The sequence below is a fragment of the Idiotropiscis lumnitzeri genome, chromosome 10 (assembly GCF_059441095.1).
Source record: "Idiotropiscis lumnitzeri isolate Australia: NSW breed Sydney's pygmy pipehorse chromosome 10, RoL_Ilum_1.0, whole genome shotgun sequence".
Lineage (NCBI taxonomy): Eukaryota > Metazoa > Chordata > Actinopteri > Syngnathiformes > Syngnathidae > Idiotropiscis > Idiotropiscis lumnitzeri.
In genome coordinates, this window is record NC_142400.1 from 10,918,890 (window position 1) to 10,941,725 (window position 22,836).

General features: G+C 43.4%; 3 protein-coding genes across 4 annotated transcripts; 1 reads left to right on the forward strand and 2 right to left on the reverse strand.

Annotated features, from left to right (window-relative positions):
- Positions 1-197: 197 nt before the first annotated feature.
- Positions 198-12,510, forward strand: LOC148329143 (discoidin, CUB and LCCL domain-containing protein 1). 2 transcript variants are annotated; one of them, XM_088306828.1, is made up of 15 exons: positions 198-369; positions 3,389-3,610; positions 4,289-4,426; positions 5,349-5,400; positions 5,478-5,550; positions 5,837-5,970; positions 6,082-6,119; positions 6,268-6,459; positions 6,818-6,930; positions 7,044-7,215; positions 7,314-7,400; positions 7,484-7,577; positions 8,126-8,163; positions 8,241-8,351; positions 11,483-12,510. In XM_088306828.1, exons 1-15 carry the CDS (start codon positions 267-269, stop codon positions 11,878-11,880), a joined length of 1,965 nt encoding a protein of 654 aa, XP_088162954.1. In that variant the 5' UTR covers positions 198-266; the 3' UTR covers positions 11,881-12,510. The 2 variants fall into 2 exon arrangements, with proteins under 2 accessions (XP_088162954.1, XP_088162955.1); XM_088306829.1 differs by having other exon boundaries at positions 8,244-8,351.
- Positions 12,511-12,988: 478 nt separating this feature from the next.
- Positions 12,989-16,578, reverse strand: LOC148329144 (uncharacterized). Its single transcript, XM_088306831.1, has 3 exons — positions 16,387-16,578; positions 16,119-16,308; positions 12,989-15,098 (listed from the first exon to the last, which is right to left on the reverse strand). The coding sequence occupies exons 1-3, from the start codon at positions 16,495-16,497 to the stop codon at positions 13,837-13,839; spliced, it is 1,563 nt and encodes a 520-aa protein (XP_088162957.1). The 5' UTR covers positions 16,498-16,578; the 3' UTR covers positions 12,989-13,836.
- Positions 16,579-17,033: 455 nt separating this feature from the next.
- Positions 17,034-22,389, reverse strand: LOC148329145 (uncharacterized). Its single transcript, XM_088307819.1, has 4 exons — positions 22,150-22,389; positions 21,229-22,029; positions 19,228-20,198; positions 17,034-18,540 (listed from the first exon to the last, which is right to left on the reverse strand). The coding sequence occupies exons 2-4, from the start codon at positions 21,668-21,670 to the stop codon at positions 17,989-17,991; spliced, it is 1,965 nt and encodes a 654-aa protein (XP_088163945.1). The 5' UTR covers positions 21,671-22,029; positions 22,150-22,389; the 3' UTR covers positions 17,034-17,988.
- Between the last annotated feature and the right edge of the window lie 447 nt (positions 22,390-22,836).

Genomic DNA, 22,836 nt, shown 5'->3' on the forward strand with positions numbered 1-22,836 from the left:
AACAAAGGTAAACCATTAACAAGCGCGTGCATACTGACCTCAGATCAGTAAGGATCCTAGCCCGCCCCTTAGGAATGGAATTCGGGCGGTGTGTTGATTGACAGCACCAATGGACCAATCGCAAGTCGGGTAAGCGCCTCGTGGTCAATAGTAACCACCCAGTACTTTTTACTACAACTTTTCCTCAGTTGCGAGAGCAGAACACGAAAACACACAAGAGCCTCCGCGGCTTGCACTTTACTTTCCTGCACTGAGCTTTGGAAACCATGAGAATAAAGTGCGAAAACCTCGGAGATGCGCTGAAATCACTTTTAATTGGATACTGCCTTGCATTTAGCACTTTTTCCATACGCGTCCACGGCCAAGAGGGTAAGTTACGAATACGAGTTGAAGCTTTTTTTCTGGAAGGTTGCGATCCCGCAACTGCTTGTAATGTTTAAACGAATTGTCATTGGAATTCACATTGTTTTATGTTTCTTCTCGAAATCACAACCATACTGCAAAACAATATTTACATGTACTCATTTATGTATCTTATGTTCTGCAACGTCATCCCAATATCATGTCGAAACATGCATTTTTATCAATTGAGTATATTGCACCTGTGCATGCTGTTTTATCATATTTTAGCCGTATATGTCTGTAAGTGGGATATTTTGGGGGGGTGATCACGTGTGACACATTCTTTACATACTTTTCCCTTCATGTTTACCTGCAGCAATGAATTTACCTTTCCCACAGGTCTTCCCAACATTGAGGTGGGATCCGTATGCCACATCAATAAGTATTACTCCTTCATTATACTCGAGACTCAAGAGTGGAATCAATGTGTTATTTTTGGCTGTCTCTCTGTGGCTTTGGTTTCCTCGCGTCGGGTGATAATTAACTTCAGTCCCTTTGCAATTGCCGGTAAACAGAGAGCGTTGGTGGGGCCCACGCACAGTGGGGAAAAAATTGTTATTTCTCCTCTGATGTTTTTGTAACGGTGTATTTACAGGTCCACTTTGGTTTCAGACGGAGTTTGAATTTGTTAGTAAATCGCCGTAGTTAACTCATTATTACAGAAAATATTGTTTGAAAAATACATCTAGACCACAAATATAAAAGTCAAATGAACAAGTTCGTACAGTGATAAGTGAGCGTGCCTGAGTGTACTGCACGGGGACACATACTTACACCATGCAATGTTTAAAACTTTCAAATCACTGCTGTAAAAAAATGTCACATGTAAACTGAATACCCCCTTATTAACCTGTTTTATAAATTAAACAAAAACAAAAAAAAACATTTTTATTTAATTTGTGTGGCCAATTTACAGAAACGACACTAACATCAAATTGGGAGAAGGCAACGTGGGACAAAAGCGTGTTTAAAGTTTAACACTCGACACTCGCTCTCTACCACCAAGTCGCGTGGAATGCAACTGTCACTGTCCTAAAACTAAATCGGCACACATCCGATTGCCGGATGATATATTGCTGTGTGAAAACGCACATAGTGTCTTCTCCTGGGTCTGTGGTGTAAAAGTGAATAATGAATATGTGTTGGGTCAGTAGCTCTGCATAGAAGAGGCTCCCTCAATTTTACTTAGAGAAATAGTTACAGAACTGTAATGAAGGTTAGGTGGCCTGCAAAAGACAAATATGGAAGTTTGGTCATTTGTTACTATGAGGTTTTTTTTTTTTTATGTACCAATATTTGCGCAATCTCTGTGTAAAACATTTTTTCAACCTTTTTTTATGTCCCTGTTGTACATTAACCTAAACTCATAAAGTATTGCTAAGTATTCTGCAATGCAGGGATTTTTGCGGGATATTCATGTAAAAAAAAGAAAAGGGGCGTGCATTGACACACTAGACAGGGTTAATGCCGTGTAGTTGCCGGTCCTACAGGGGAGCATCCCTTCTGCTTGTGTAGACCTGTGAGGGCCTGCCAGCAAAGCATGAGAGAAAATATGGAGCTGGGTCTTGTTCTCAAATGAATCTACTTCCCTGCAACTGTTCTTCTAATTTTCCCGAACAGGTCAAATCAGGATAGAATGAGCTCATGTTTTTGAAGGGGCGAGGGGAAGGGGAAAGATGATTTCCCGAAAGCACCCTTTCACCGGAAAGTGACAAATCCTTGCTCAGTTGCCCGTGGTTACTGTATGTCCTTGTGGCATTTGCAGGAAATCCTTACGGCGCTTGAAGAGGGGCCAAAACAGAGGAAGAGCCGTGTAGAAGTTTGGGGGCTGGTAATAGGACGCAGGGCGAGCACACAAGGTTATACCGCAGTTTGGACTTTGCACCCTTATATGGAAGACGAGCACTAAGTATGAAGTTCAGACGGTGACTAGTGCATTTTTAATCTTTTGACCATTCCTGGACCACTTGACTACTTAACATATTGCTGCCGCCCCCGCAAAACCTCTCTGTGTGATCACTGAGGGAATTGCTCATTTCTTTCCCCTGGCCCACTGATGAGTTAGATAATCTAAATATTAGTGTTTCAGTCTGGTTTGTGTGTTTGCCGCAGGAGCAGATGTTAGTTCAGAAGTTAGAGGATGTTATGAATCAGCATTGGCAAAAAAAAAAAAAAAAAAAAAAAAATGGAACAAATTAAGTAATAGTTTATAAACTAGGGCTGAACAATTTTGAAAAATTGATATTTTTTTTCCTCAATATTGCGATTGCAATTTAGTATGCATTTTTTGTCAAGGTCCTCTTCTCATGTAGATTTTTAACAAGCAATAAATGAATCTGTATTACAATAAGTACAGTGCAACAATAATCTGTGACTTTTATCAATTCAACTTTTCATGAACTAATATGTAAACATGTGGAATGCACTTCTTAAGCACGGAACTGCCTCCCATTTAGCATACCAATTATAACAGGGTGTGCACACTTATGCATACAAATTAATTCTGTTAAAATTCAGTTGTACAGGTCCTAGGTCATTTTAATGGTGGGAAAAGTTTTTTAATGGATTATCTTGGTTTCGATTTTTTTTTATTGTATAGAGTAATATTGTAGCATTTTGAACAGGGGTGTGTATACTTTATATACACTGTTTATAAAGTCCGTATGGCTGCTTCCCTTACAGATGGAAAGTTCCAAACAAGTTGTGGTTTACTGTGTGTATTCTGAGGAGGCGTTTATTAGTCTTCGGTTGCAGACAGGCAGTGGTGGCAATGCAGTAGTGAGAATATTTTCTGTTACTCACGGCTGCTTTCGATGAGGAACAAACACAAAGTATAGTTCATCGACATTTATAAGAGTGGACTGTACATATATGCAGAGCAACTTCACTCTAACTGTTTGCATCCACTTGTTTAGTGAAACACAGGACAGGACATTTTCTTTCTAGTTTACGACTCGATGAAACGTCTTTTTCCGTCTCGTTTCAGGTGATGGTTGTGGATATACGCTACTGGGCACAGAGTCTGGCACCTTAGCCTCACAGAACTACCCGGGCACATATCCAAGTAACACCTGGTGCAAGTGGAAGCTTCGTGTCCCAGAAGGGCGTACACTGCGACTTCTCTTTGGGGATTTTGACATTGAAAGTAGTCCCGGTTGCAGGAATGGATCTCTTGTCATCGCAGATAAAAATGGACATCCCAGGCTAGGTGAGAAGTTTCACTGGCCACGTATTTTGACATTTTCATCCTATTTTTCTCTTACGCTGCCAATTTTTTATTTCCCATGCTATTGCAGACATTCTCCTTGCCAATACACCCAAGGCATGCCAATTGTTTGACACATTGACATAAGCTAACTCAGAGACACAAAGTTATGTCTTGAGGGCGGAGAAGATTGGCACGGCACCAAAAGGACGATTGAGAAATTGATGATAGATGCGTTGCATTGCCGCTTGTGTTTGTTACTGGATACCGTAGTACCTGAGTCATGACTGTAATGTTCTTTTCGCTCTGCCTGGCCACTGTTCCTACAAGCTGTGACAGTCTTCAACACTATAATATTAATCTTACTTAATGTTGTGCAGCAAATGAATTCACATTTGCCTCATACAGTTCTGTACTCTCACAAAAAGACCGTCATAAGAAAAAGCAACATTGTGTTTTGACTTTTACTTACAAATACGGAAAAGTTGTATAATTTGGAAATCAATCAAAAGAACCAAATTGTGTGTTCAAAACAATCTTTCTGGAATTCAGCTCACTGCGTTTTGTATTTTCTTTGGCTTTTTCAGATTTTTGAGCAAGCGATAGTCTCTCTCTCCCTCTGCCTCTCCCTCTCTCTTCTCTTGAATAAAAATTTTAAATATGGTCCTGCATGTTCAACAGGTCCGGTCTGTGGCAGACTTAATGCATCACAAAAGAATATCACACTTGCCAGCAATGAAGTGACAATAACCTTCAAGTCTGGCTCACATCGGTCTGGACGGGGGTTTCTTCTGTCCTACGCCACAGACCTTTATCCTGGTATGTAGAACACCTGTGCTTAGGGGACCAGTACTTCAAAATTAAAAAAAGAAGAAAAAAAAATATATATATATATATATATATATATATATTTATTTATTTATTTATTTTTTTTATTTATTTTTTTTTTTTCCCCCTGGGATTTCCCCCCCCATTGCCCACAAATTGCAAGTAAGCATCGTGAATGTTTATGTGTGTTTATTTTTTTTAATATTCATTTGAGTGTCCCAATTATATTTTATTGGGCATCAGCTGTCTGCAGATTTTCACATGCGTGTACATGTGTGTGTTTGTCACAACTAATTGGCATTCGGTCTCAGTCGTTATCACTGGTTCGTTATCACTGGTCGTTTGCTGGGAATGCAAGAGGCCTCTGCCTCCAATGTGTTGTTCAGTGAGGATTGATGCTTCTCCTCTTACCACACCAGGACTACCAATGTCCATGTGACAACAGCTACATGACGTATATTGTATAAACGACGCCTCGTTTTGTTAGACAAACAGATATTGCTCTGGTTTTTTTTATCCCCTACATCATGTGACTGGACTGAACAGGAGTCTATACTTAGTCTCCCTGGATGAGGTCATCGGGACTGCGCTGCGTGCATCACAGTTTCCTGTCTTTCCGTAGCTTGTTTGTGAAATCTCGCCATGTCTGGACGCACAAACCGCCGTCTGTTAGCTGAGATCACACGAGAGCCAGTCGCCGTGCTCGTCAGTCAGCGCAACAAAGGCGGCCTTGCTCATCTCAACACCGATGACCGCTCATCCCTAATATAGCAACACTCGCAACACACTGGGCTATCTCATATCTGATGTAAAGGGTGGGGGGGGGGGGGTATTATGTAAGCCCTTTAATACATACTCACATCTGCCTTTAAATCCCACTCTAAAATCAAATGACATTATTTTGATGTTGCAGATATCATCTCTTGTTTACGACGAGGGTCTCATTTTAGCTTGCCGCATTTGAGGTTGGTAACTGCTCTAATGTTTCTCGTCATTGTTAAGGAAGAACCAGTGAAGAAGTTAATTGTCTTCTGCTTTTCAGCGTTTACTGTCCTGCCGGGTGCAAAAATGTGACGGGAGACATTTGGGGAGGTCCTGATCAGGGCTACCGAGATGTGAGTACATAGCATTTAAATGTTACGTTAATAAAAGTCCAGATGAAGGTCTGATGACAATACAGGGGTTAGGTTAGTGACAGCTCCGACTTGTATACAAATTTGAGTTACAACAGTAACGAAAGGACGGACCTCTGCTATGAACCGTTTTCTTCCCATGCAAGTCTTTGAAACACAGAAGAACGTTGATTCAGTTGACCAATCTCCACCAAGCATTGTGCCTTAGCTCCATCCTCATAAATTAAAAGGCATCCCTACAAATGAGAAACTCTTTACGCTGCCACAGACGTCGGTGCTGTGCAAGTCTGCCGTGCACGCCGGAGCAACGTCCGACAGTCTCGGAGGTCGCGTGAGCGTGAGCCGTGGGAGGAGCCTGACGCTCTACGAGTCCACCTTTTCCAACGGGATCCTTTCTAAAATGTCCGTAAGCGGCACGTGTTAACCCGCTCTAAATTGGAAAAAAAAAAGCAACAATGGTCATCACTGCCTACTTCAAATGCTTTTTTTGACTTAACTTTTCTCTTTGGACAGGGGGTCATTATCTGAAAAGAGGCTGGAGTTCGCTCAAGGTACAACTTATTGGCCTCAAGTCACGCATTTTCATTCTGAAGTGTTTATAAATATTATTCCCTGGCTGTCCAAGTGGCTGTTGACAAATATCGTGATGAACTTCAAGTACTTCCAGCAGTCCAATCCTTTTGTCTGATTGCTCAACAGAATGCAACAACAACCTGGCGGTGTATGGTTTAAACGCCTCATCTTTTGGGGACGAAGACAGTCAAGAGCACAAATGGTCCTGGTCCAACAGGCACGTGCTTCCCGGACACGAGGGGCTCGTCTGGACCGCCGGGTGGAACGATCCATCGCCCTGGGTGGAGCTTGGGCTCACTGACAAAAGCTCGATCACAGGTAGGGTTGAGTTTGGGAGTAAAATCAACCCTCTTGACATTAAATACGCGGACAAAAAAAAAATCCGAAGCCAAGAGTCAAACTGAGCGTCTTCTTGCACTGCCTGACAATGTTCTTAAGCCGCCATACAAACTAAATGATTGCACGCCATGCGCTGCACGGAAACAGAAATTGCAGAACTGCATTATGCTTAAAAGGAAGCGTTCCTTAATGAGGTTTTCTATTTGATGGGCAACTCACAAATTCAGAACACGGGTGATTTCCGCATTCTCATTCAAAGTAGCAATTCAGCCAAGATTTTGAGCGTGAAACTGACAAAATGTGAAGTGAAACAACATTGGTCCACTTCTCTTTTCAGGAGTAATCACAACCTCATTGAGCGACAACCACATTGAATCCTACATGCTGCATTTTAGCAGAGACAGGAAGAACTGGAAAGTTTACAGAGATGCTGTCAGCAAAGAAGAAAAGGTTGGGTTTAATATATTTGCTGATTCGTTTGGGGAGAAATGAGCAGTTCTTATGATGGCTTTTATTTCATATTTCTCACAGGACTAATAAAGAATCTCTTTCTCTCTCACAAGGTTTTTGAGGCCTTTGCCGAAGGTCACCCGAAGGTGCTCAACAGCCTGATTCCTCCCGCCATGGCTCGCTTTGTCCGTGTTCAGCCTCAGTGCTGCCGTGGCCGAGCTTCGGTTCAACTTCAAATCTTGGGCTGCCCCCTCAAGGTCACGCCAAGGTCTCGCTCTACTGACGGTATGAATAGTCTCTGTCTTTATTTGATTTTTTTACCTTTCCATGATGTTATTCATCTGCTGGCATGATCAGCCCTGCTTTGTTTTTCGGCCTAACAGGATCTCCGTCCAGCAAAGCTAGCGCAACGACTCCAAAAATGTCTGCCACTCCCACTGAAGGTCCCGTTTTAGTGGAATCCAAGCGGAGTGAGTGCATATATTACTTGTGACACTTTTGGAATCTTGCTGAAGCATTATAGCATGAATACAAATGACTTCTGGCTGTGCAGGATCCAGTCAACCAGCCATCATCGCAGTGGGAGTGGTCCTGGGACTAATCATGTGTTTTGGGTGTTTGCTGGCTGGAGTCTGGTGGAAGAGAAGGTTTGTTTTTTTTTGTTTTTTTAATATACCAGATTTGCGGGTAATTTAAATAATTTAATTTTTGTGGCCAGCCCTCCCGGATGACATGGATATTTGACATCTATAGATATCAATGGCAGCGAAAGAGTTTTAAAGCACATTACACATTAAGCAGTCAAAGGTTTGGAAACAACTTCAAATTCAAATGGTCTCAATCATTTTAACAAGTCAAGAAATTCTAGCTATTAATTCTCGATACTGCACAGCTGTGAGTGGAAAGTCATTGTGGGTCATAAAGCATCACCCACGTCATAAATCTGAGAGAAAGTAAAATATACAAAGCTCTTACTTGGACAAAAGGTGCCTACTTTAACAAATCTACATTGTGAAAACATTTGTTTTTGGTTAACCTTTTTTTGTGAAACATAATTCCATCAATATTTCTTTATCATGTCCATGACTTAAGTATTAATCTACGATTCAGAAAATGTATAAATAATGAAAATACACTATCGAGACATAGATGTAAATGAAAAACATTGTAATGTTTTGTATTCTGGTCCATGCAGGAAAAAGGCTAACCAAATGAAGTACTCCGTGCCAACAAGTAAGTCTGATTCTCCCCTCAACTTGATGCCAATGTTGTCTATCGGGGTTAAAGCGTGACCGTGACTATGTGTTCAGCAGGTTGCCAAAGTTTCCAGGTGAAGACTCTCCCGAGTCCTCCATCAGAGCTCATCTCATACCCTCTCGAGCGAAATATCCACGACGACCTACCGAGCCCACCACTCAATGGTCAGAATGATATCAGTGATGAGTTTTTCCATGCAGCTATATTCAGCCCTTTTTGGTCGGCCATTGGGATTCCAACGGGCATGCCCGCCATCCTTCATTTCTCCCGCTGTAAGCTGTCACGGCGGGTTTTTCAGCTTTCTCTGCGGGCTGTCCATTCTTTGGCCTGTCACCCAGTCACAGTGTAAACATTCCTTTCTTTGGCTAACGGAGCCACTCTGAAAAGGCCTCTTTAATTGGCGCTCGATAAAGGACGCTCAGCGCCCCCCCCCCCCCGCATCCCACCACTCATCCCGGCAACTAAACCCCACATCCCCCGCGAGAGGGGCCCCTTCATTGAGACTGATAAACAGGACGGAGGGGCGACACTAAAACAAAGCAGCGTCCGGCACAGCCTGTCTAATTTTAAAAGTCCCTGAGATTGAGGCTGTTGTAGCTCCTATGGGGGCATCTTGTCCCCCCCCCCCACTACACAAGCTAGGCAGAAAAGTGGGCTCTTACAAGACTGAAAAGTGAGGGGGTTGAGGGAGCTGTGTCATTTTCATGGTGGCCTGGCTGCTCATGTTGATTGTAGGCCAATGTTTGGCTTGTTTTCTACACATAAACAGTGAGATAAACTATAGTTGATGACCGGGACATGCCAGTGTGACAAATTAGGAATTATGTGATACTGTTCCACCCCGGTCCTCTAGGTGGTGGTAGTGCACAGCACAGCAGATGGTAACAGTAAAACACAACTAGCTTTTATTCCAGGGCAATCTCATGAATATTTTTTCTCCAACTTTGAAATTTTTCCTATGCCTATGAAATAGTGCTGTATGAGCAGTAGTGAATGGCTTAGTGCCAGGTCTCTAGCTAAAGAGGGGGCACTTGTTGAGGACATCCAGTGACCCTGCTGAAACAAACATTATTCTAAAACTATTCCAGAGGTGGGTACAAGTAATATCATATCTGTTTTAAAATCAAATGTCACCCTTGAAATCCAGACAGAGATCGTGCAAAATTAAAAAGAGAGAGCCATCGCACCTCACTGTGATAGAGTAGCTGGACATTATCTACTTGCAACAAAAAACAAAGGCAGAACAGTATTTTGCATTTGTGACAACGGTGCACTTGTCGACTTGCAAAGAGAAAAAATAGCTTATTTTTATTCAGTCCAGAGGTTGCCACATGTCTCACAGTCGATTGATAGCCTGATGGTCAGTCAGTAAAGTTTCAAGGTTCTCCCTGATTGTCTGATGGCACAGTACCACAGTGGCAGGTGGTGTTTCATATTTGATATTCTTAAATATATTTCTACAGTGCTTTTCTCGGCCCCCAAAACCCATGTATCGGTCAAAGCCCCCTTTAGACCCGGGTAAGAGAGAAAAAAATTCTGGTGGTGTCCCTGCTCATGGGCTACTATCTGATGCTCGCGACCTGACTCCATGGTTAAGAATCACTGATCTAGGACACTGTTTACTGCCACTGTAGGTGCTGCTGTTTTGTTTAGCAGCCAAATGAGCACAGCAGTTAATGCTTTAAAGTCTGTTTCTGAAAACAGAGATTTTATTGTATTGTATTTATTTAACAACAGCGTTTACAAGTTGAGGTAGTGAAGGCTAAGTTTTTAAGAAAGACGCAGCTGAGGGAAGCTTTCATTTAGCATAAATTGTTCATGGACCTGGCGACTCTTTATGATAAGCACATTATGTGGTATGCTTTGCTTTAGACTTTGAGCTTCTTCTTTTGATAGTTTATTAATCCTGATACATTATAAATTGAACCAGGCCAAAAATGAATAATGACGTAGGAAAAAAACATACATAAGTCCCAGTGAAGTATAGGTCGCGTTATTTGCGGGTAATTTATTTAATAAAATACTAGTTCAGACATTTCATCTTGGCACGTTAGAACATTAATAAAATAATATAGATTAGGCTGGGTAGGTGTAAAATATGCCAACACAATGAAGGTTATTTAGCTGTGCGAAAGGTAAACATAAACAGAAAAGGAGTCCAGTGTTTTTTTTGTTTATGTTTTTGGGACGCCGGCGTCTGATAGAGAGGCAGTTGCGTTGCATGAAGCGAAAGCACCCCGCAGGTCCTCCCGCAAAGTCACTTTATAGTCATCACTCTGCGACGACCTGAGCGTAGAGACGTACCGTCACAAACTTCTCGGTTGACAACACTCACCCGCATCACGTTGTTTAGGCAGCCACTGGCGAAGCCGTTCCTCGTTTCTTCATAGCAGTGAAAGTAGCCTAACGAGTGTCGGTGCCTAACAAGTTTCTCATTCACTCCAAATGTCCTCTCTGCTTCTAGATTGCGGTTTTCAGATGTAAATTTCAATACTTATAGCTTTGTAGTCCGCAGAATGTCAAATGTATGGCTTAAGAGGCATTTGTATCCAATCATTCTCAGCTGTCTTTGCAAGGAGTCGGATATATTGGTGCTTGAATCTAGGGTGCCCTCTTGTGGCTGTCTGTGAAGTTGCTTCAGGGTATAAAGGCCTCACATTCCAACCCGGCATCGGCCGTCGGAAAGTCGGTACACACCGTCTGTTTAGTGTAGCCCTCAACGTCGTAAAGTCGGAGCGGTTGTTGGGGTGTTTGGGAAGCAGAATTGGGTCGGGCTGCCGGGATAAATGATCACTGATTGTCTGTCAGCTGCATTGGACAAAAATGGGAGGTGACGAAAGCTGGAAAACTGTATAATGTGAAGATATTCATGAAGAACTAAATCAGGTTTAATAATTTTCACATCTCCTTTATGGACATAACGGTTGGCTGGACAGAATAAATTCTGTCAACCAAAAAAAAAAACTTCTCAAAAACGGCCACCATTATTGGACATCATTGTGGCATACGCAGTGACTATCGCCGCTAATGGCACGGATGGGTACCACTTCCCACGCATGAGCAGAAGGTTCGGAGTAGTTGCCGTTTTTGTCCGTTTTTGTGGTGTGTTCTTCAATCATTTTCCGGTCCGCATGCCGACTTGTAGGCGACAGTTGGCCACAACGGCACATGTCGGATTGGAGTGTAGAGGCCTTTCGTCGCAAGATTGGCCAATTTATGGAAAAAAAAGTGTGACTTGGAATACAACGCTAATATATTTTCACAATATATTAAATAAAATGCTTTGTTTTTGTAGACTATGCTCAACCCGCTTCTGGACAGAAGGTGGGCTCTACATTTCGGCCTTCTTCAGACGAGGGCTACACCATCCCCTTCACTTTCAGCCACTATGACTCCCCTGGTAACCTGCCGGAGTACGCAGAGCCACTTCCGCCAGAGCCCGAATACGCCACCCCGTTCGGCGAGCAAGAGTGCGCACCTGCAGCAGGGGGCACTCTAGGCAGCGCACACGGACACCCGACGTCAGGATCTAGCAGCCCCCAGGGGAGCTACGACTGCCCCTCCCACAGGATGCTGGACAATGGCTACTGCACCCCCTCCCTCCACGCCAACGCACCACGACCTGCGAGCATCGTCTACGCCGAGCCGAAGTCATGTTACTCTTTATTGCAGCGGTACGAGGAACCTTTGTGAGGCCAACTCGCAAGAATCGGGATAGACTGTGTTGTCCCAAGTGGGCAAAAGCTTGTCAGCTTTGTCAGCGGAATCTCCAGTGCCGCAAGAAAAAAAAGTTGATTACACAGCGATGTGGGAGCCATCGCGGACTACTGTGTGTCTGAAAGGAGAACAAAGTGTAAATACACAGTGTTGCACAAAGAGACTATGACTCCAATATCTCATAAGATTCTTTTTTTTATTAATTATTGATGAAATATTGTTTTGGTCACAAGCTGCACTTTCAGAAAACTTTTACATCAAATCAATAAATTACATATGAGAATGCATTTGCAGGTAGCGCTAGTGACCTCAAAACATTAACAGGTGCACTGCACATTTGCTTTTACAATACTGAGTGCAACGTCTTTAACATGCTTAAAGAATATTTTATGACACAAAGGCACAATGGACATGTTGAGATTCTACATTGTATCTGTGCTGAGGAAAAAGAAGCAAGATTTACACGTTTTTTTTTTTTTTAAACAAGTGCACAAAAAATGTCTGTCCCACACAAATACTGTATTTGTATATGAATTCAGTCAACTTTTGGGCGCAACAATGGTCTTGAATTTAACATAAATAAATTGTGTTGTTTTTTTTTCCTTACAGCTGTTTTGCTTTTTCATAATGCAATTATTAGGTTGCACAAAAAGTCTCTTAATTGAAGGTCATTGTCGTGTCATCTGGAGAATAATAAAAGAGTGAAACATTTCACTTGTAAGGCACGACAAACCTATTTCACATGGGAACACAACTCAATAAATCCATCACTGGCAAACCTTTCGGTAAATCAGGTTTTAAACCACTGAGTATGACGCAATACCGTTCTACAACCAAAGTCAACAAAAGAGAACGCGTGATCGCGAGGGAACACAAAAAGTGTTTGTGATGCAATACTGACACCTACAGGTCATGTTGTAAATAGATTAGGTTGTGCCATAAGAACACATGCTGGGTTATTTGTGGTTGTTTTATTGGTATTCACGGTTTTAACGTGTTCCTTTATAATAAGCAAAGGCACATCTTTGACAGAAAATAAATCTAAGGCACAAAAGTTGCATTCATTTCTCTACCATCACTGGTATAGTAAGATAATACATTATTTGTCAAACAAATAATTTTAGGACTATTTAAGCAAAATTGGGTCATATTCGGCGGCACTCCTGATTATGTCGGACCGTGGCCTGATGTTCCATTTACAGAGGTTGGCGATCACTCATTGATGCTAGGCTATGAGAGTCCAAAAATATTTTATAAACTGTATGGTAGGCTAGCATCTGCTGGTCCACACAAATACATTTGTGTGATTTTGTTATTTAATTAATCATATTGCTTACACTGCAGTTGTGTCATGGTTAAGTCCTGTTGTCGCCCCAAATATCATTTTATGTGGCCCCAGCAGTCAAATAAGGGTCTACTTCATGTTTCTTGCTGAATCTTTTTTTTTGTAACTGTGTTGAGAAAATCTGTACAATACAATACAAGAAAATGTTCTTCAATTTAACCGGTGGAACAAGCTTAGCCGCCCATCGAATCCCTTCTTAATGTAAACTGGACAATAGCTGTCCAGTGAAACCCCAGTTCTCATGTTGGATACATCCCAAACCGACCAGCAGTAGGTGAAAAGTTGCGATAAAGAGCTCTTAAAAAGTATTTATAAACAAACCCATTTAACATGATTAAAAAACGTGTTTTTAACACAATGTAAACATACTTGAATACAAAAAAATGATAATTGCGAGCATAAAATGTACAGGAAATGCATGCATGTCCCTTTAAGAGGCGTGACTGCGAGTGTGAGTTGTGGCTGACTATCACGTTTATGCTTTATTGTTCAGCCTGCATTCAATAAAAGGCTGAAAAGTGTCTCAACGAATGTGGGCCACTTTTACTACACGTGAGTGGATCACAATAAGTAGGCGCCTCTGTATTCTAATGCAACACTTCCTCTCCACTGTCATGGCTGACGCCCTCATTTGTGCTTCGGTCTTTGGGAGCCTCCTCCTCCGCAGAGTAGTGCGCCACAGTTTGGTGTCTGTTCCGTGAAGGCGCATCTTTAAAACGAAGGCCACAGTCTTCGCACGCGTAATTCTGTCTCACGCTCTCTCCCTCCGTCGGACACTTGCCGGCGTTCTTACCTCGCAGCGCAAATCCGGATTGACTCCCGGTCTGCGACGGAGCGTTCCCATCGGGGCTGTGAGGCGCGTTCTGATTAGGAGGCAGGTAAGCACGAGGACGCCCAAGCGTCGACCCCGTGGGTCCTGCCTGTTCTGGGGCCAGACCGTGGGCTGTTTGGTTGTGGAAGCGGATTCCAGAACGGTTGGAGAAGGCTTTTCCGCAGATGTTACAGACGAACGGCCGCTCGCCGGTGTGGATGCGTGTGTGAATCTTGAGTGCTCCGGATTGGGTGAAGCACTTGCCGCACTGGTTGCAGCGGTAAGGCTTCTCCCCCGTGTGGATCCTCTGGTGGGCTCGGACCCCCGCCAGGTGGGGGAAGCCCCTCCCACAGAAACCGCAGGAGTATGGCCTCTCGCCTGTGTGAATCCGCCTGTGGATCTTGAGCGCACCCGACTGGCTGAATCCCTTGCCGCATTCAGAGCAAGCGTACGGCCGGGCGCCCGTGTGAACGTGGAGGTGGATGCGCAGGTTGCTTTGCGAATTGAAAGTGCGGCCACAGTGCGTGCACAGGAAGCCGGAGGGCTTGTGGGCGTGCTCGGTGCGCTGGTGCTGCAGCAGCTGCGAGGGTCTGGAGAAGGACGCCGTGCAGTGCATGCATGGGTGCAACGAGACGGCCGTCGGCGGGCGGCCGTGCTCGTCAGGCCCACGTTGGTGCAGGCGGGCCTGCAAAGATGCCAGGCAGGGGAAAGGAGGTTGCGGGTACGGCAGGCACGTGCTTATAGGGCAGTGGTGGTGGTGGAAGTGGTGGTGTGTGTGGCAGAAGGCAGAGCAAGGGAACATGGAGGAGAGCTGGTTCAAGGAGGCCAGTCGGGATGGAGGAGTTTCCGGGGTGGGCATGCTCTCAGATGAGCTGCCAGGTTCAGGGCAGCTGGCAGGCGAGCTCAGTGGGAGAGGAGCGCTGGTGCTGGTGGAGGAGGAGCTTCGCTGCTTTGGAGCCTCCGAGTGTTGAAGTGAGGACGAGGCTTGACTGGGAGAGGAGAAAGGGCAGCCGGGGCAGGTGCAGACATGGCGCATATCTAGCACACACGACAGGCAAAGTTATTATGTTTTTGTATTTTTTTAATTTCTAAAATACAATACATGAAAATAAGACTTTATTTTATACATTGTCCATTTGGGCGGCACGGTGCTCGACTGGTTAGCACGATAGCCTCAGAGTTCAGAGGTGCAGGTTCAATTCCTGCTCCAGCCTTCCTGCGTGGAGTTTGTATGTTCTCCTCCGTGCCTGCGTGGGTTTCTTGCGGGTACTCCGGTTTCCTCCCACATTCCAAAGACATGCATGGTAGGTTGATTGGACACTCAGAATTGTCCCTAGGCTTGTTTGTGAGTGCGGATGGTTATTCGTCTGTGTGTGCCCTGCGATTGGCTGGCAACCAGTCCAGGGTGTACCCCACCTACTGCCCGAAGACAGCTGGGATAGGCTCCAGCACCCCCGCTACCCTTGTGAGGAGAGGTGGCTCAGATCATGTTTGGATACATTGTCCATCTCAACTTACAGCGTGCATCAGTACATAAGCCATTTCGTAGGGGGACTGAAGCATCTGCCTAGACCATGATGGGCAACTAGACACTCTGGACCCTTTATAAATCCCCCCAGCACACGCACAATTCAGCACCTTTGGAGTCACCCATTTGTAGATGTTTTCTTCATTTTTTTATGCACGCCTGGGTATTCTGTATGTATGTTTGAAAGCCAACCCCTTTTTAAAAAAATCTTTCACGAAAATATGTCAGAGTCGGGGAAGACTTTACGCGTTCGTGAACTTGAAAAACTGTTATTGCATAAGCACGCATATTAACGAGTTTGCCTCCATTTCTTTAGTCCATTTACACTTATAACTACGCGCCGATATTGCCTATCGCCGCTATTTAGTTGTCTTCAGTCAACTCGCTTCCTGATTGGCTATCAACAGGTGCCACGTGACAAGTGTTTCCGACGTCGTTGGTTTTTAACGTAATATTACATCTTATATATTGAGACGTTCACGAGCATATGATGAGATACGAATCAATCTGGTGAATTCAAAAACACTTACCATCTCTGGTCGTGCTTTTCCTCAGCGCCGCCTCGGTCTTGTCGTGCATCGATCTAGCCTGTTGCAGTGTGTCCGCACCTAACAAGCTCCACACATTCATGACGTCGGGCTGCTCCTTCGCGGAGCTCCCAGACGACATCAGCAGGTCGCCGATGAACTGGTGCATCTCCATCCAATTAGTGTGGTCGGGCTGGATGGTGCAGCAAGAAAGAAAAAATCAGTGACACTAGCTAGCAAGGCCTCTTGTTGTGGTGGTAGGGGTACTTACGGCATCGCTACTCTTGTCTTTGTCCATCATGTGACATAAACACGACTTACGATAATTTAAATCGTCAACTTGATTTGAAAATAACTGCACCAGAAACGCGACGAAAGACATACGCAGAATATAATTTTTTAATGGTATTTGTATGACAAATGAGTTAAAGTATCACTTCCGGCGTTTTGGACATGTGACCGGAAATTAAATCCAGTTTGTTGAGACGTTCAACACGCGGGTTATTAATAAATACTATTATCTTGTTTGAATAACACATTCTTATGTATTACGAATAATGCATAATTCAAATGTAATAATATCCTAGCGTCTTATTTCGACCAATTGACGTAAACAAAATACGATACTGCGCACTGCCTCACATTATGATGCAACGCATTTGTATAGCGCTGCAAAATAAATGTAAAATACTGCTTTGAGCAAAACTGAGCATTATTACCTTGGTGGAGGTCAAAATGTGGCCAGTCACCATAGATATGTATTGTGTCGTCATTTCAGCATTTTATAAAAAGAAATTAACACAAATCCATAATCATATCACACAATGCATGCTTACATAATTACAAAACACATGGGTTCTGCTCTTTGGAGATAGACTACGAGTCAAATGTCATTTTCAATAAAAATCTTACCCACAAGTCTTTATTTGTGCTACGTTATGAAATCAGTATGCATTGAACAACCTCCAACAACAAATGTTGCATAAAAGAGTACCACATGCAATAAAATGCAAGTCCCAAGCACTATTCCTGAGTAGACTAGATAAAACGGACAAGTGGTCTTGTATCATCAGTAACCTTTATGCCTGTGCTTCACTCTTCACCTTATTGGAAAGATTCTATTTTTATGTTCATCTAAAGTACAGCATTCACACTGTTCAGTTCAATCTAATATAAAACAAAACGTAACACTCACCTGCTCACTGGACCTACAATTTCTCTATTTGTATATTCAATGTGTCGATTTACTACTGAAAAGTAGCAGTAGCAGTACATGAGCCAAAGCATACTATATTATTTCCAAACTAACTCCAGACACCTCCGTGACAACCTTTACACAACAGGCATTTAAGTTTGTATTAACTGCCATAATAAACATGTATTGCAACTTTAATAAAACATGACAATATGCATGCATTTTTTTTTAAAAAACATTCAGTAATTCGAAAGCGCTGTTATGCTCATCTACTTGCAGAGTTTGCATGAAAAAACAAACATCCAAACGTGACATTGCTGCACATAAACATTATTTCAAGTATTGCAGAATAATAAGAAATCCAGTGTTTATATGTATTAAATTTTACTCAAATGTAGAAAGGTAAATAAAAAAATGTATAAATTGACCAAGAATTGTAACGCTACTATTTAACACAATATTTTAAATAAATGGATCCTAATGTGCCAAAAACTGGAATGTTTTTATTAAAAGAAACACACACACACACACACACACACACACTAACCTAATGCTAGTATTGCTGAGAACATTAAATGCCATCTATAAGTCTGTTGAGTGTAACCATTATATTGTATTATTGTCTCTCTTGGGTGATTATACAAAGACAACCTCCATTTTAATTTCTGCCTAGTGCCTCTATGTTGAGTCAGCAGGCTCAGTTTTTATTACGGGGGAGATTGTCGAAAGATCCATAACACTGTCGTCGTTCAATTCTTGTTTCACCGCTTCTCCCGACACGTCATACTCCACCGGCTCACTTTTAACTGCAGGAGGTGGTGTTGGATTGGACGCTTTCTTGGATAAATCCATAGGCTCACACTCTGCATCTTTGATGGTAGGCAACATGCCGAGGTGCTGATCAGCATGATGTACTGCTAAGTTTTGGACTTCTGGGACTACCTGTGCGATCCCGGGTGGAAGCTTCAGGCCCTCCGCGTTTGTAGGAACAAACAGGACGAGATTAGAACCAGGGGGTGGAATTTTGTCAAGGGTAAGCTTCCAACAGCCTTCGGAGGTGGGATTGTCCCCACTCGCGAGTTGCAGAACTGTAGAGTTGGTGAGAGGTACAGCCGTGTTGTTTTGCAAATGAGTCGGGTCAGGGAGTGCTATTACTGGTGTTGCTGTAACATTTGTGGTGGAAATGTTCTCAACAGTCTTCTTCAATGAAGGTTGTTTCTTTGTAGAAGTCTAAAATGGGACAACAAAAAATATTGACGATGGCATGTGAAACATTATTTCTTTCAAAGGAGCAACACCTATTAAAGCAAGACGTTGTGACATTTGTGGAAATCACTGCTCGGTTTACCGTAAAAGTTTGAGGGAAATGCCAATCACCAGATGCATACGCTTGTGACTCCGTAAAATGTCAAACCAATCCAATTCAATAACGGTGGATTTCTTGCCAATGAGGAAAACTTGAAGTTTGTAGGTTGAGTTTCACGGAATTGTGCATTAAGTAGTAATTTAATTTAATTTGGTGGTGCTGGGTGTCATCTGTGTAGGAACAGTAGTTTGCTACTTTCCAGAAAATATGGACAAGGCAAGGTGAGTAAAAATAATACAAGGGGCCTTGAGACAGAAGCCTGAGGAACACCAGAGATGCTAAGTACCAGGATGAGAAGATTTGAGCTTGATAAAACCAGAAAAACACTTAATCTTGCCAAAAAGATAAACTTCAGTTCAAACTATTTAAGTAGATGTGTTCAAGGTTGTTGCCTAATAATTATTAGATTGTTTTACTGAGTATAGAATTATAGATTGTAGATTAATCATGTCGTGAAACAAATGACTGGCAACCAGCAGAGGTACTGCTTACAATCCATCAATTAATTGATGTAGGAAATCATCAAGTATCCATCCCTAGTCCACACTTACCGCAGATTTGGCAGGTTGGGTTGTTTGTCCACATGTCTTCAGGTGGCTGTCGTAGTTCTGCTGATGGGGAAAACCCACTCCACAGGTCTGACATAGGCAAGGAGAATTGCCAGCATGGCCACCCATGTGGGACATGAGCAACAAGGCAGAGCGAAATCCTTTCCCACACTCAGCACATTTGAGGACCCTCTGGTGAGCTCCAGCGTGTTTCTTTAGATCCTCTGTGCTGCTGAAGCTGAGGCCACACTCCAGACATCGGATCTCGTCCCCTTTGACATCACGGCTGCCCCAACAGCCGGTGTCCTTCTTGTGTCGCAAGAAGTCCCCATGATTTGAAAACTCTCTCAGACACGCCACGCAGTGGATGCGCCAGGGTTCGCACTTGTGCAGGCGGTAGAGCTTGGCTAGACGGAAGTGACAGTGGCACCTTATACACGTGTAAGGCAGCAGACCGAGGTGGGAGAAGCTGTGTTTGAGGAGCGCGTCTTTGTTGTTGAAGGTCACCGAGCAGTCGGTGCATTTATAGATGCGGTAGCACGCCTTCTTCTGATGGCGCTTGAGGGATTTCGCCTGGGTAAAATGGCGGCCGCATTTTTCGCATACAACCTCCGGCATGGATTTATGCAACGCGACATGATGCTCGCAGGCCTTCAGGCTGGGAAACACGCGCTTACACAGGTCACACTCGTAGAACTGGCTCTCAAAGTGATGATTGGACAGGTGGTGCTCCAGAGATTTGTGCGAGGCAAACGACATGAGGCAGATGCGACAGTGCGGCCGGTCCACATTGCTGGGGCCGTGCGTGCGCAGGTGCACGCGGTAGTTGCGGATCTGCGAGAAGCGCTTGCCGCATTCGGCGCAGCAGTACGGGCGCGCTCCTGTGTGCAGGTTCATGTGATCCTGCAGTTTGAAGTCAGAGGGGAGCCGCAGCGTACACACATTGCAGACGTAGTCGCCAGATTTTGCCGACTCTGTAGAGAAGACAGGCGGTTGAGTTGTGAGATTGACAAATTCTTGTCTTTAGTTTACGACAATAAAAATAACAATTTTGCCGTTAGCGCAAAAAGTGCAGTCCCTCGTAAACTCGGACCTTCTTGCAGTCAAATGCCGCTACACATGTTAAGTATTGCTTTATTTGAATTTCATCATACAGTAGAACGCTAAAATTGACAGGGAATAGGAACCGAGCCCTGGTGCAATGAGTGAAAAAACATAATCGACACACCCCATAAAATGTTCACAATTGCCCGTGTTAAGAGTTTAAACTCTGCCACCTGACCTCCGCAACACACCGTCGCTTACCAACTTCAAATCAAAACTCACATCTCTAAGATCGCTGATTCACTCTGAGGGCACTTCGTCATTTTAATTCTTATTTAAGTATATTTTTAATCAAATTTTTCTTACTTTTTACAGTTGTGTTTTCATTGCTTTTTATTGATGTACGGTGTCCATCTGGATCTCAAAAGGCGCTTGCCAATTTAATGTATTATTACAGAAATTATTATCCCAAAACACCAAATATAATTTAAAATTTATCTTGCAAAATTTCCTGACAAAAATTCCGTCCAGATTATTTTTTAGGTATAAATGCACATGCTGCAAAGACTAACTTCCAAGAACAACTCATGCTAAAATTAGCGCCTCCCCGACGCACAAAGATGTTAGGCTCTCACTCGAGTTATATCACTTCAACATTCTGTACTTTCTCAACACCAATTACTACTTTAAGGCTTTGAGTGTTGTAGCCAACAACAAAAAAAACACAAATAGGTGTGGTTTTATCGTACACGTACAATGGATAATTATGTTAAAATGTTTTTTGACACCATATTATTAAATCAGCAATTTCTACTCAGGGTTTTGTTCTAGTCGCAGCAGGGTTTGATTCCAATGCTCTGTAAATTGTGGGGGAATATTGAACAATAATGGTTTAAAAAAAAACTAGTAGTTAGCCCATTTTGTACTTCACTAACAGCGAAAGTCAAAGGCACACCCTACCACTCTCAAGACTTTCTCCAGCCGCGTCGTCGTCATCTTCATCTTCGTGGCAGACCACCGAAACATCACTGTCATCTGAGTCACTCTCCACCGGTTGCTGTTGAGGTACTGTCAGTTCATTCCCATCGCCTTGCAGGGGGGTCGCCACACCACTACCTTCCTGTCCAGTCTGTGATGATTGTAGCTGTTGACTCGGTGACGCCTGGAGACCCTCACCTCCCTGTAGCCCAGGTGAGGTGTGGGCCTCAAGGCCTTTAAGCTGCTTGGATGGTTGCCCTTTTAACAGCTGTCTCCCTTTGTCTGGATCAGTGGTCGTCAAAGCAGGAGAGGGGCACGGTGACTGTGAGTCGTCACATGACGTAGAGAGGCTTTCCTGACGCTGTAGGACGTCGGGAAAGCCCAACTCTGTCAGTTGGATATCAATTGTGTATTGTACAGACATTTTACCAGCCAGGGAGTGGAACACAAAACCAGGTAGTTGGTTTAATTTCAAAGTAACTATAATGCCCTCGTATGTGGTCACGGATGGTCCAATTGCTGATGCACCCGAGTTGCTGCTATCTGGTACAATATACGCCCAGGCACTCCGTACATGGACTGTCTGGTTTAAGGGAAAGTTCTGGCTCGAGTGTCTCTTATTCTGAAATGTCTCTTTCACTTGTAATGTGCCTTTGTACTTTAATATTTAATGACGTCGCGGCCGTCTATCAACAGGCCTGCACTTAACGTCCAACACTCACAACCAGGGATAGTTGTAGCATGTTCGTTCGACATAGATCTGAAGAAAGTCTTTAGCCGCACCTGTCAAACAGATAAACGGGTGTTAAATCATTCTAACGTGACCTTTTCTCCGCATTTGCTTTGTTGTAATTATCCTTGGAATTCCAGCTGGAGTCCACCTGAATGGGGCACGCCGCTCACCTGGCAGAACGACTCGCCGCACTCGCCCGCTGTCGTTCCACGAGCCGAATGTGCAACATGGTCTGTTTTTTTTTTTGTATAAATCGCAGAACAAAATGGAAAGAAATCCTCCGGGGTATGACAGAACGATGTGTTTTAATACGCAATTACAGTGAAAGCTCAACTCTCTTAGTCGAGTTGGGCAGCAATGAACACAAGTACCGCATCACAAAGGCAGGAAGTAGCCCAAAACACGATAGCGCGCCTGTTGTTCCGGAATGGTATTACACGTCTTTAACGCCACCTCGCGGCGTTTAAGCAAAGTTGGCCGGTTTGTTCGATTTAATTGCTTAATTAGTACACAATGAAACATAATTTGCAACCATTAGTTGATTTTCCCATCCGCGTGTCGCGGATGTAAAAAAAAAAAAAAACTCCCATTTGACTCTGAGAGCTCTATTTAAAGTTAATAATTTTGCATGTTTTTTTATACCACTTTTACTACTTTTGTTTATTTTACCGATTGTGTCGGTCATTATTTAATTTTGGGATTTTATGCCTTAATTTGTAAGAAGCTAGTGAGTGTATGTACCTTGCTCAAGTGTACCCGAATAGTAATCAGGAAGCAGACGAGCATCTTTACAATAAGTAGATTTTTTTTTTTTTATCCCCAGTGGGACTAGAATTATGACCACCCGATTCCAAAGC